The sequence below is a fragment of the Scyliorhinus canicula genome, chromosome 3 (assembly GCF_902713615.1).
Source record: "Scyliorhinus canicula chromosome 3, sScyCan1.1, whole genome shotgun sequence".
Lineage (NCBI taxonomy): Eukaryota > Metazoa > Chordata > Chondrichthyes > Carcharhiniformes > Scyliorhinidae > Scyliorhinus > Scyliorhinus canicula.
The window spans coordinates 94,879,451-94,894,105 of NC_052148.1; the positions used below are offsets into that span (position 1 = coordinate 94,879,451).

Below are 14,655 nucleotides of genomic sequence, written 5' to 3' on the forward strand. Positions count from 1 at the left end.
CCGTGCTCCCAGCGCTTTATCATTCACTAGATTCTGCACACAGTAAAACTAACCGTTGATTTACTGTCTCAAAAGTAATGATTCCCAATCTCTTGAAACCCACCCCTTCCACACAAGCCTGAAACGGCAACGCCCCAGCTCACCTATAAAAAGGAGGTCTCGGGGGAGGGGGGGGGGGGGGGGGGGGGAGAACCTCCCCAACCCCACTCACCCATGCAGGGTACCCTCGGGCCTGATCCGCAGCGTGGGTAAAATGCCAGCTTGGCACCACCCATGCTACCTGGCTGTGCCACCTGAGCACCTTGGCAGTGCCAGGTTAGCACCAAGGTGGTACCGCCAGGATGCTCAAATGGCACCCTCCTTTGAGGGAAAGCACCTGGTGGCCTCCGATCCCCTGGGAGACTATGACTGGCCTACTCCTCCAAAGTCCCATGTTTATCCAAAACCTGTAGTAGCTCCATGAATCACAGCATTCGTCCACCCACCACTGCAATGGCACCCTTGCCATTACTAGTAAACCAGCCAACCCAGATGGAATACACAATGTATTGGAGGAAATAGATTTCTAGATTCTAAAGACACCAAGGGTATTGGATAGAGGCATGAGAGTGCGATGTTGAGCATCAGCCATAATCAAATTGAATGGTGGAGCACACTCCAAGGACCAAATGGCCTAATCGAGTTAGTCTATCCCCATGTTATTCATTTTTCCGGTAAAGCTTTAGGCCAAGGGGAGTGCGATACTGCACCGATCTGGGAGGATGTGATTTATGTAGAATCCATGAAGGCAGGACAAAGACCTTCAGCCCTGCCATCCCATTCACTGTAGACTTCAGCAACTTAATACATCAAGATTTTTAGAATTCAAATTCAACTATCGTGGTGGGTACTTGAGCCTGGAATCCCTGAGCATTGTGCCAGGTTGTGGTTTACCAGCTCAGTGATCTGTACCGCAGCAGGAACACCATCTAAGGAAAGCATTAAAACGCTCCTACAATTGCAGCAACTGCTAATTGAAATCAATTGGCTGCTAAATTGGAAGTAGTTAATCATGCCTTGAATAACACAGGAGCTCACATTACTTCTGCTGATGAATACATACTAAATAATGCAAGACTGTATGCTTGAGTTTTGAACTCCAAATGGCAACGCTGGCATCAAATCAACATCATACCGTTATTGATGTCACTATTTGCTAACTCTGCATACGTCTAGTCGATAAAAAGCAAAATACTGTATTTATATTTCAGATTTGCAGCATCCATATCTGGCAGAATCTGTGCAGACGGGAACAGAGCTAACATGGAGTCCACTGTTCAAAGCCGAATGTGACGGAGTTTTATACTGTTGAAAAAGAGGGGAGGGGCAGGTAGAGCAAAGGAAAAGGTCCCGGACAGGCTAGAGATAGGCAGCGGTAGTTAAATGGACAAAAGACGTCATGGAACACCGAGCAAAGGGAGTGGTAATAATTGCTTTGGTTCTTGAAGCTTTGTTTCAGAGCAGGGGTGAATACAAAATAAAGGTCAGTGCTGTATGAAAATAACAACATGAACAAGACATGCATAGGAAATTCAAAATGGAGGACAGAGTTCATGGCAGTCAAAAACTGTAAAGTGCTTATTGAAGAATGAGGTGCTGTTCCTCCAGCTTGCCTGGCCTTCATTGGAACATTGTACCAGACTGTAGACCGAATGTCAGCAGTGCAGAGTCAGACTGTGTGTGTGTGGTGGGGAAGGTTACACAATAACTCTGCAGCTGGGAATTCTCCATTACTCCCTCTCTCTTATTCTTGCCCTGGTCATCAGCAAAAACTTTACATTTATTTAGATATTTTTATCTGCTAAATATTTCAGAAATACATACCGGCTCAATACAGTCTTTGGATAATGCTGGGGAGGGAAATGCAGCAAATGTCATCACTGCAACATACAGATAGGTAAATCCCAGAGTAGATAGGCAATGGAGAGATCCCGAACCTGAAGTGATAATTAAATGACAAGAAAATAAGTCTGCATAAGCCAAGGAAATAAACTTCGGTCCATGCCAACTTGGGTTAATTAAAAGCATACTACTTATGAATATGATAAAGGAACTGCTTATATTTTATTGGTGTTGTAATATGGTAGAACCAGCTCAATCATCTCTTCAACTCATTGAATATCTTTATTGAAAGTTCACATTCGTCTTACAAGAAAATATTCCCAGAGAGCAACAACATATAAAAATTTTGTACTTTTACAATTTCTCTGTAGGCGTGGAATTCTGTCAAGTGGGCGGACTTGGCATCTCTATTCACCAGACACTCAAAAGTGCTTTGTAATATTGCAGGCTGCATATTTTGGTTTTTCAGCCACAGAACTTGGCAATAAATAAACAGATATTTGTAACTGAAGTAAAACAGAATATGTTCACTAAACAAGGCTGCAGCAAATTAAAACCAAGTGCTCGAAAGACTCAGCAGGTCAGGCAGCAAATGTGGAGAGGAGAAACACTTAAACTTTAGAGAGTCTTTGGGACTGGAAACATGAACAGTTTGCTTTTAATTTACGGGATGTGGGAAATCATTTGAGACAATGGTGGTGAGCTGCTTTTGTGAACTGCTGCGTCCACAGTGTTGTGAGGGAGGGAATTCCAAGATTTTGACAAGCAACAATGAAGGAACTGCAATATATTTCCAAGTCAGGATGGTGATTGACTTGGAGGGGAATCTCTTGGTGGTCTTCCCAGGTATCTGCTGCCCTCGTCTAACTAGATGGTAGCGGTCATGAGTTTGGAAGGCGCTGCTCAAGGAACCTTGGTGAGTTCCTGCCGTGTATCTTGGGGATGATACACACTGTTGCCACTCTTTCATCAATGGTGGAGGGATTTAATGTTTGTAGGAGTAGAAATAAAGTGGGCTGGTTTGTCCTGGAGGTGTGCTTCATCAGTGTTGTTGCAGTTGCACTATCCAGGCAAGTGGAAAGTCTTCTATCACACACCTGACTTGTCACTTGTAGATGGTGGATAGACTTTGGGGAGTCATGACATGGGTTACATCGCCGCTCTCTGACCTGCTCTTTTGGCCACACTATTTATATGGCTAATCTAGTTCAGTTTGTGGTCAACGATAGCCCGCTAGGATGTTGATAATGGGGGATTCACGATGGCGTTGCCACTGAATATCAAGGGACAATGGTTAGATTTCCCACTTGTTGGAGATGGTCATTACCTGGCACTGTGAGACACAAATTTTACTCGTCAGCCCAAGCCTGAACATTGTCCAGGTCTTGCTGCATTTGGACATGGACCTGCTTCAGCTTTTGAGACGCAATTACGCTTTCCAGCATTTTCCGTTTTTATTTTGCACTTTCAGCATCTGCAGTATTTTGCTTTCATTTCAAGGCCTGGTAAACTTTAGCCTGGTGTGAGGAAGATCATTAGATGAAACCACAGTTCTACTGGCGTACCTTACGGCACAATGAATTGTAATACAGTGCACTGATGCATGGATTGTAAGACACCCTGATCAGTTGCCCAAGCAGAGTAGGATTTTACTTTATAGCAGAAAGAAAATCAACCACTACCACTTCTCCCACTCTTTTGGTGGCTGGTTTAAGCTGAAGCAAAATGTTTCCATCTAGTGCAATCCTAACTACTTCCACGGACAACAAAAATGGTTCATAACGTGTAACCAAAGCAAATTTTAAAATAATTCATCCTAACAATGCTTTCCTCATGAGAATATTTCAGCCATATTGATCCGTAAAAATGTTTTTTGAACTTTAACAAGCTTTAGCAAGAGAAAACCCCAAGTAGATGTTCATATTTTTCAACACACCGAGAGGTTAGACTCTCAGCCTTTGCAAAGTAGTTGCTAACTGGCACGAGAGAATGGTGGTGAGCCTGCCTGTGTCTTTTGAATCTGACTTGCTACTTCCTTCTCCCTATACTGCCTTACTGACTCAACCACATTCAGTTGTGTTATGGGATTTAAATGGCAATTTTATTTATGCTTTCAGTGTTAGACAGCAGGGAGCAAATAATTACACAATGAGTTTGTGGGAAGCTTTTCCAAATGTTGGATTGAATTTGGATTTATGTTCTTAGTTTTAGAAAGTGGACATTTGGCAACATAAAATGATTCTTCCTCACAAGCATGTCAAAACCACGTTGGTATCCAGGTGCCTTTAATTTCTCAGGCGACTTGAACAAATTGCTTTTTTTTCCGCCTGAAGTGGCTAGATAATGCACTGTTTTTTTTTAAGCTACTAATTTAGTGATTGTTTGAACTGCACTTTTTCATGTATATTCCTGGTATTTTGGGGGGCAAATCTTTAATTAAATCCAGATTTGCATATGTTAGCTTAATCAGTATAGATTTGTTTAAATTACCATGGTTAAAAAGAGCCCAAGATTCAGAAAAATTGGTATGAAAAATGTTCCAGGTAGCAGTAATGAACAGGGGTAGCATAGGAAGATTTTGATCTTGAGCATCAAAGGGAAGTGTTGGGATCTGGTCGGGGCTAGAGTGCCTGGAAATCTTGGAAAGAGCGCACCAGTCGTTCGAGTGGTGTGGCACATCTGAGCAAGGGTGAGACTGGAAGACAGTGCCACAGGAAGGAAGTAAGAAGTCTTACAACACCAGGTTAAAGTCCAACAGGTTTGTTTCAAACACGAGCTTTCGGAGCACGGCTCCTTCTTCAGGTGAAGGAGCCGTGCTCCGAAAGCTCGTGTTTGAAACAAACCTGTTGGACTTTAACCTGGTGTTGTAAGACTTCTTACTGTGCTCACCCCAGTCCAACGCCGGCATCTCCACATCACAGGAAGGAAGGGTTGGCAAAGAAAAGAAGAGGTGGTGAAGAAGTGATAGTGAACTACATGGATATTTACTGGAAGATGAGAAAATGGAAACAAAGACAATTCTGGAAAAATAGAAATAAGTATCAAGAATTGAATAGATCATAACATATTTTAGCATCAAGTGAGGGCACATGAATATGCAATTCCATAAAAAACAGGTATCTAAGAAGAGCGATCATCTGGAAAAATGTGATCAGAACATAGGATCACTGCATCTTGCCATTAACCGTCACTGATCGGAAAGGTGATGGGAACAGTTGCACATGTGCCTTTGGTCCACAGTGCAGTCACTGGCACATGCGCACTATTCCTGATGCCTTTCCAATCAGCAACAGGATGGAACTTTGTCTTCATTTTTTGACTGTTTAATTAAAAAAAGCATTGAAAGTAGATTGACTTCATGCTTCACACCCATTCCACTCGGTCTAAAAAGGCACCATAGGCAACAACTACAGAGATGAAAGCCCTGCAAAGAACACCAATTAATTTGACACAATCCATTAGAAATCAGATAATGCTTATTTTCCTATGAATAATATGCAAGCAAATTATATTGAATTCAATTTCTCCCCCGGTGTATCAAGATTTTATGCTGAGTTCTCAATCTGGATAACTTGATTGGGAGATAATGGAAGCTCTTTTGAGATTGTGCAGTTTAGGCCTACACTCTCTAGGTTTAGAAGAATGAGGGGAGATCGAATTGAGGTATACAAGATCTTAAACGGTAAGGATAAAGTGGATGTGGAGCGGATGCTACTTCTTGTGGAGCATTCTAGAACGCTCAGGCTAAGGGGTAGCAAATTTAAACCAGGGATGTGGAGACATCACTTCTCCGAAAGGGTCGTGAATCTGTGAAATTAACTACCCCAGAGTGCGGTGGATGCTGGGACAGTGAGTAAATTTGAAGAGTTAGACAGATTTTTAATTAGTAATGGGTTGAAGGGTTACGGAGAACAGACAGGATGTTGGAGTTGAAGCCATGATCGTATTGAACAGTGGAGCAGGCTCGAGAGGCTAAATTACCTAAGCCTAGTTCTCATGTTCAAAGAACGAACGATTCTGTCCAATTCCACCTTCCGGCTCTTGGCCTGTAGGTAACAGCACCTCAAGCACAAATCTGGACTTCTTGATTAATAAGAATATCAGGGGTTATGGGGAAAAGGCAGGAGAATGGGGATGAGAAACATTTAGACCATGATCGAATGGCAGAGCAGATGCTATGGGCTGAATGGCCACATTCTGCTCCTATATATCTTATGGTCTAATCCCAGGATTATTATTCCAAATCCTGCATGAAGAAATCATTTATTTCTTAAATATTTTAATCTAAACACTTCTCCATATTTTTACCAAGACATTACAATTAATTTCAAGTCGGAGTTCATTGGAAGTTGGGAATCTCAATTATTCAAATTTCCTGATTATATATTTTCATTTATTGAATTGAAGAATATTTAACAACTGTATTTCTAAAATAAGTTGCTAAACTAGATACAAGCACTTGTAATTCGTTAAGAACTGCACAGACCTGAAAATGGATAACTTGAACTGTAGCCTAACAGTGGTTAGCACTGCTGCCTCGTAGCGTCAGGGATCCAGGTTCAATTTCAGCCTTGGTGTGACTGTGTATGGAGTTTGCACTTTCTCAGTGTCTTTCCTCCCTGTGTTCTGGTTTCCTCCCACAGTCTAAAGATGCACAGGTTAGAGTGGATTGGCCATGATAAAAGGTGTCCCTGATGCACAGGTTATGTGGGTGGGGCAGGGTAGAGGTGGGGTGCTCTTTCGGAGGGTTGGTGCAGACTTGGTGGGCTGAATGGCCTCCTTCTGTACTGTCTGGATTCTTTTTAAAAAATAAGAGTATGCAATTATTTTTCTTCAACTAAAGGGCAATTCAGTGTGGCCAATCCACCCAACCTGCACATCTTGGGTTATGGGGGGGTGAAACCCACACAGACACAGGAAGAATGTGCAAACTCCACACGGGCAGTGGCCCAGGGCCGAGATCGAACCCTGGTCCTCAGTGCCCGTAGGCAGCAGTGCTAACCACTGCACCACCCTTATTGGAGGGATTCCATAGGTTAAGCCAACTTGCTTTCGATTCAGCCAGCTGACACTGACTGTGTGTTCACCAAGTGCTCCCTCTAGTGTTGACACAAATAAACTCAGCTCTGTCTTGCAAATTTGGTTTGGCTCAAAAGGGCTAAAGCTAATGCAAAAAAAAATAGAAGATGGCAAATGTCTGCCACCTGATGTCAACCCTGCAGCACTGCACCATTCTAAATTCATTGGATCAATAGCATCATCCCGTAAAAAGTTTAGAATTAAGTTTCTCCTGATGTATAGGTATTGTGCAACTCTTAGCAGAAAACCCACAAAACAATTTCTGCAAAATAGTCAGACTTGGCTACCGAAACACTGAGATCGGCTGTTCTGCAAAATTGAATCACCAAGACACCCCCAAGAAGGGGAACAAGTGGGTAAACTTCTCAGACAAACAGTAGTACAAACGATAGTTTGAATAGAAAACTTGAAAGAAAGATGGTGCCGGAGTGAGGCGACTTTGCAAGCTGTTGCCCAGCAATACCTCCAATTCTACCTTTTACTCTCCTTCTAGGCTTCTAATACATCATTCCAACTCTTTTAAACTCTCTAACAATGTTCTAATTCAAATACTTACAGATTTATAGCGATCTTAGGACCCTGAGACCACCTGAAACTGACGACTAAATCGACCCGGACCAGCCGAGTAGCAAAGTTTGAGGTCACGTACTAACAGACAGAACACTTTTTCCGTATAGCAGTGGTTCCCAACCTTTTTTGGGCCATGCCCCACCTAATCACCTCTAAAATCCTGATCCCCCCCCCCCCCCCCCACCCCCATGTGGTGATAGACAATTCTTATCATTTAAAAAGTGAACTCCAGTTCAGCTGAAGAAGCTTAAAACGCCAATCCTTGGTTTAAAACAGCTTCAAAAAGAACATGGCATCCTGAAAAAGAAAAATGAAATAAACAAAAGACAGTTAAAGTTCTGAGCAGGAAATTACTAAAAAAATTGTAAGAAAAAAGAAAAAATCATTAAAGTGTTCCTCGAAGTTGTGTTATTCACACATTCAGTTTTCAAAAATATCTGCTAATAACACAAACGCTTTCCATCAAAACGGTTAGCAGGCGTTCATTTCAGGCCTTTTCACTTAAAAAGTCCACTAAGCTCATCAAATAGTTCCATGAATCTTTCAAACAATTCCCTTCGAAAGCCACCGTACCTCAGTGTGAAGTAAAAATCTCACATGGTCTGCATTGTTATCTTCACAAAATTGCTTGAAAGACGCTCATATGTGGCATTAGCTTTGATATCATTGATAGATTGGAAAATCAAAAAAAAAAAAAAAAAACGAAAATTTGGACCCAGACCTCCTCAGTCGCGTTCAATGCCCCCTTAAAAATCAAATTGCCCCCCTTGTGGGGCGTACGCCCCACGTTGGGGAACCACTGCCCTAGTGCCATCAGACTTTGAACGACCTACCTCGTATTAAGTTGATCTTTTCTCTACACCTTGCTATATTGTAACATTATATTCTGCAGTCTCTCCTTCCTTCCCCATGTACGGTAATGCATTGTTTGTACAGCATGCAAGAAACACTGTATACTAATCCATCGACAATAATAAATCAATCAAAGAAAACGGGGTGCTCTTCAAACAACTGGGTTGGTGGAATTGTAAAATTCGACGAAACCGGACAACCTGCAAACTTCAAAAGCAAACAGTTCATAATAAATGATTTCAGTGCACCTGTTAAAAAAGTTTTATTTGACCCTAGTAACATTGAGGGGATTCATTCCAATACCAATTGGTGATCAAGAGGCATCTTTAATGGTCTGTCATTAGTAGGAGCTTGGAACAACTTGTCCTGTGGAGAGCTTTCCCAATTAAGATGTGACTCTACGGGAATTGATCCAGTGGTATTTTGCCTCCAAAGGACAAACAAATTGAAGCAACAGAATCACATTTGCATTCTTGTGAGCTCACTGGCGATGGGTTAAAACCTTAAGGCTTTAGCACAGTGGGTAGCACTGTTGCTGTACAGCTCCAGGGTCCCAGGTTTGATTCCAGGCGTGGAGTCTGCACGGTCTTCCCCGGTGTCTGCATGGGTTTCCGCTGGGTGCTCTGGTTTCCTCTCCCACACATCCCGAAAGATAATTTGGACATTCCCGAATTCCTCCCTGTGTTCCAAAAAACAGGTGCGGAATGTGGCAACGATGGGCTTTTCACAGTAACTTCATTGCAGGGTCAATATAAGCCTACTTGTGACAATAAAGATTATTATATTACATTTTGTTTTGGTCAGAGCTAGTACTTAATGGGAAGATAAATTCTTTCTAACATGCAATTTAGATGCCAGTTTAGGTAACCAGACGCCAAGTTAGATATGAACCATGAATGTTACTGTTACAATATGGTAAATCACCTCTTGAGGCTCTTCCTAGGAGTTATAACTCACATATTTTCTTGGTGTTGTTGTTCTTCACAGCGTGATGACACAGTTGTGAATGAAGAAGGCAAGTGCACAGCACTCCCGTGAGATTGTGGAAAAGATATCCTGAACTCTGGAAAAACAAAACAAATCTTCACTGACTATGGAATTAGTATCCAATGAATTTTCTTGAAACACAAACATAGAAAATAGGTGCGGAGTAGGCCATTTCTACACCACCATTCAATATGATCATGGATGATCATGCAAATTCAGTATCCGCCCTCCTTTCTTTCTCTCCATACCCCTTATCCCTTCAGCCACAAGGGCATGTCCAGCTCCCTCTTGAATACATCCAGCGACTGGCCACAACAGCCTTCTGTGTGGCAGAGAATGCCACAAGTTCACACTCAGAATACTTCTTTCCTCATCTCAGTCTTGAATGGCTTACCCCTTATTCTTAGGCTGTGACTACCTAGTTCTGTACAATTCCTGACATTTAATTTGCTTTGAGCACATATTCTAGCATGTTTTTGCATAATTTAACTGGAGGAACTTTAATTTAAGTTGAATCCAATGCTGGATGCATGCTATAAATGAGATGCAGTGGATGCCATGGGAATAGGAGTAGGCCATTCAGCCCCTCGAGGCTGCGCTGCCATTCAGCAACATCATGGCGAATGGTCAGAAATAAGTGAAAACTAAGTTGTACACTGCACACTACTGCCCTTATTTGCTCCCAATGTGTGCAAAATTCAGCCACTTCTTGATGCTGCTTCACTGACTACTCTTTGCAGGCCTCTAATCCTCTTCCCTCTGAAGTACAACTTGTTCAAAGCTCAAGTGCGTATCCTCTCATCCTCCATTCTACAATAGTGGTCACATGCGTGCATTGAATTAGTGTTCCCATCAGCTCTAACGTGGATTCCAGAACTGTGAACAGATGTGGTTTAACCAATGTTTTATACAGTTCCAGCATAACCTCCCTGCTCTTAAACTCTGTGCCTCAGTTCATAAAGGCAAGCTTAAGGGGCAGGTGTACATGCACACCAAGGTCCCTCTGATCCTCGGTGCTTCCTAGGGTCCTGCCATTTATCATGTATTTCCTTGCCTTGTTTGTCCCGCCAAATGCATCACGTTACACTTATCCGGATTGAATTCCATTTACCACTGATCAGCCCATCTAACCAGCTAGTCCATATCCTCCTGTACCCAAAGGCCATCTTCCTCACTATTTACTACCCCACCAATTTTTGTATCATCTACAAACTTATTGATCAACCCTCTTACATTCATGTCTAAATCATTTATATAAACGATAAACAGCAAGGGGTGCAACATTGATCCCAGAGGGACCACACTGGACACAGGCTTCCAGTCAGAAAAACACCCCTCGACCATCATCCTCTGCTTCCTGCCACTCAGCTAATTCTGGATCCAATTTGCTAAATTTCCCTGGATCCCATGGGCTCTTACCTTCACTAACAGTCACACTGAAAGCGACCCCCGGGATCGGACCCGGGCCCTCAGCAGCATTGCTAGAATTCCCTTGCAGGAATTTTAATATTTTTCCCCAACTTTGAAAAAATGTTAAGCATTTATCAATTATCACATCAACATCTACGTACAAGTTCAGAGTTGGTTTAGAAGCATGCCTGCCCGGAGCTGAAGTTATTTATAATTTTACGATGCAAGATGGCGTGGATTTATTGGAACATTTTCCCATATCTGCAGCAAACTCAATTTTATGGTCGTAGCTTCCCAGAATTTCTCTGCGGGCCCATCCACTTAGCATGGAGCCATCACTTAGAATCTGACTGAACCGATTTAGAGCCGTCAAAACTCCACAAAATTATAATTACAGATGAGTTAGACCAAGTTTCATAAGTAAAACAACAATAAATGTCATTGTATAACCGAAGTTCTATACTAGAAAATACTTTTGCAGGGCAGCACGGTGGCCTAGTGGTTAGCACAACCGCCTCACGGCGCTGAGGTCCCAGGTTCGATCCCGGCTCTGGGTCACTGTCCGTGTGGAGTTTGCACGTTCTCCCCGTGTCTGCGTGGGTTTCGCCCCCACAACCCAAAAATGTGCAGAGTAGGTGGATTGGCCACGCTAAATTGCCCCTTAATTGGAAAAATAATTGGCTAATCTAAATTTATAAAAAAAAAGAAAATACTTTTGCTGCATGGGTCCATGGAATTAACAGGGGTGGGGAGAAGGGAGAACCCTCAGAAGCAAAATGGTTGCAAATTACTGATCCAAGCTTTCATGCTATCCCACATTCCGGTTTCTGGCATACATAGATGAAATATAGGCTGAGTGAAAGCAATTACTTTTTCCCTGCTGTGGAGGTGGTAATGAGATGGAGTATAAGAGAAAAGACTGGGTTCAGAACAAACAGTTTTGCTAAAACTGCAGCTGCAGCAAATTCTAAACAATCTCTGCAGTACCTTGTATTCGCCTGCAAGCAAACAAAAATGAAATACAGGTGGACTCGTTTGAATTGCATTGCACTTTCAATGAATCACCACAGGTGCAATGGGATAAATGGCCTCATTCGATCCTATATAATTTTATGATTCCAGGTGCTCCAATGACCAGGATAGAACTTGCCAGGTGCAAAGTTTGCAAGATATCCAACGATATTTGTTGACTCGCCATGTCGAAATATTTGCAATCCACAATAAACAGTGAAAGTATGGTCCCCTAAAGTATACCTAAAGTATGGTCAAGCTGGCCCCCTACCCAGTCCCACCTCTCCTCCCACCGCCTCTTCTCCCCCCATTACAATGTGAATCTGACCCCATTTCCAGTTCTCCTCCGCTTTGTCAGAGTCACCCAGACTCAAAACGTTAGCTCCCTTTTCTCTCCACAGATGCTGTCACAGACCTGCTGAGATTGTCCAGTATTTTCTGTTTTTGTTTCAGATTCCAGCATCCGCAGTAATTTGCTTTTATCTATGCTGGGTCAAGATCAGTTGAGTTCAAATCCCCTCTGGTTGTGTTTAAACTGTTGGGATGCACTTTAGCCTTGCAATTAGATTGCTTCTGCTTGATGTATGGTGTCAGAGGAAAAGCAACAAATAATGAGCCAAAGCTCCTCAGAAGGAAATCTTATAAATCGTATGGAGATACTGGAGACAGTAAAATTAAGCTACAATGTCATAAATCCACCTGGAGACAGCAATAGACAGTATTCACAGGGCCTCAATTGCTATGCGTCTCTCTTGGTAACAAGTTCAGAACGGCAGTTTAGATAATAATCAAGTGTGAAAAGCTTATGGAGGTGAAACAGATTATAAACAAAATCTTTTGGGCAGCATGGTGGTTAGCATAAATGCTTCACAGCTCCAGGGTCCCAGGTTCGATTCCCGGCTGGGTCGCTGTCTGTGCGGAGTCTGCACGTCCTCCCAGTGTGTGCGTGGGTTTCCTCCGGGTGCTCCGGTTTCCTCCCACAGTCCAAAGATGTGCGGGTTAGGTGGATTGGCCATGCTAAATTGCCCGTAGTGTAAGGTTAATGGGGGGATTGTTGGGTTACGGGTATGTGGGTTTAAGTAGGGTGATCATTGCTCGGCACAAACATCGAGGGCCGAAGGGCCTGTTCTGTGCTGTACTGTTCTATGTTCTAAAACCGAAAAATGCTGGACAATCTCAGCAGGTCCAACAACATCTGTGGAGAGAGAAGGGAGCGGAGCTAACGTTTCGAGTTCTGGATGATTCTTTTGTTTGCTCCATCAATTCACTGACTAAACATTAACATATGTATATCTCAGGAACCTTCTGTCACCAGCTTCGACAGTCGAATATACAGAAGGCATCGTCAAGAATAATAAAGGACAACGTCATTCATGCTGTCAGACCTGCTGAGATTGTCCAGCATTCTCTGTTTTTGTTTCAGAATCCAGCACCCACTGTAATTTGCTTTTATTTACAACAAAGGTATAATTGCCTAGACCTTCAGAAGTCAGGAGGGGGGGTTGCCATCGAGCAGTCTCAGAAAGCAAGACAGGCCAGTTCCCAGCCACGAAGCCTGAAGGCTACATTTTATGGCAAACACACTTCTAAGTCTTTGGTGTCTTAGAGTTGAGACAACCAGCAGTTTAAAAAAAATCTGGACCTGGAAAAAGGTGGTTCCCAGATTGGAGTATCATCCCTGTATTGTGTGTTAACTATAGCTGGTTCTTCAATTGGATGTTGCTTGGGGAACAGGGGAAGCCTTTCATAATTCAGGTATTGTAGATATATTTTGTAACCAAGGATACATTCTATAGAAACTGTGCATTTAATAATTCATACATTCTTAAACTGCATGAGAGTAGAATTGTCCTGTTTGTGTGTATTTGTCTTTACTTTAATAAATAGTCTTTAACAATTGTTACATGATGACTGGGCTGTCTATCCTCACTGGGGTTTCACTTGTCTCCTCACACCAAATCAAAATAAAAACTATACACTCCCACAAACCAGTGTTCTAAATTGGGATACCCTCATAAATATCAGAGGTGCTCGTGACAACAAGCATACTTTCAGATATACCAAGGTAACAAATGGATGTGATGGAAAAATTTGGGACAGACATCAGAAAGTTTTTCTATCCTTGAAGGATATCAAATGGGCTAAAAAGCCTTAGAATCTATCTTGCAATTAAAATAAATAACTCAAAAGGCAAGTTACTCAAATGGGCCATCTCAGGCACTGGGCAGCACAGTAGCACAAGTGGATAGCACTGTGGCTTCATAGCGCCAGGGTCCCAGCTATGATTCCCCACTGGGTCACTGTCTGTGCGGAGTCTGCACATTCTCCCCGTGTCCACATGGATTTCCTCCGGGTGCTCCGGTTTCCCTCCCACAGTCCAAAGACGTGCAGGTTAGGTGGATTGGCCATGATAAATTGCCCTTCGTGTCCAAAAAGGTTAGAAGGGTTATTGGTTACGGGGATAGGGTGAAAGTGAGGGCTTAAGTGGGTCGGTGCAGACCCGATGGGCCGAATGGCCCCCTTCTGCACAGTACGATTTTTGTTCATGCAAGTTCCCGTTGAATTTTAGTTTCATTTTAATATTTAGAATAGCCAATTTTTTCTCCCCAATTAAGGGGCAATTATAGCGTGGCTAATCCATCTATCCTGCACATCTTTGGGGTGTGGGGGAAACCTCACGCAAACACGAGGAGAAACATGCAAAACTCCACACGGACAGTGACCCAGACCCGGGATCGAACCTGGGACCTCAACGCCGTGAAGCTGTTGTTGCTAACCACTGCGCCACAGTGCGGCACTTTTGAATTTTAGTTTGATGTGTCATTCTATACGAGACATAGTAATAATCAAAATGGAATATGCAAT

General features: G+C 42.8%; 1 protein-coding gene across 1 annotated transcript in view; it reads right to left on the bottom strand.

Annotated features, from left to right (window-relative positions):
• slc38a9 (solute carrier family 38 member 9) overlaps window positions 1-14,655 on the bottom strand; it is a 96,258-nt gene that overhangs the window by 11,206 nt on the left and 70,397 nt on the right. Inside the window, 6 exon segments of the mRNA XM_038790928.1 lie at window positions 1,864-1,946; window positions 1,949-1,976; window positions 4,149-4,164; window positions 4,725-4,739; window positions 9,368-9,411; window positions 9,414-9,445. Of these exon segments, the coding sequence (XP_038646856.1) occupies window positions 1,864-1,946; window positions 1,949-1,976; window positions 4,149-4,164; window positions 4,725-4,739; window positions 9,368-9,411; window positions 9,414-9,445 (218 nt within the window).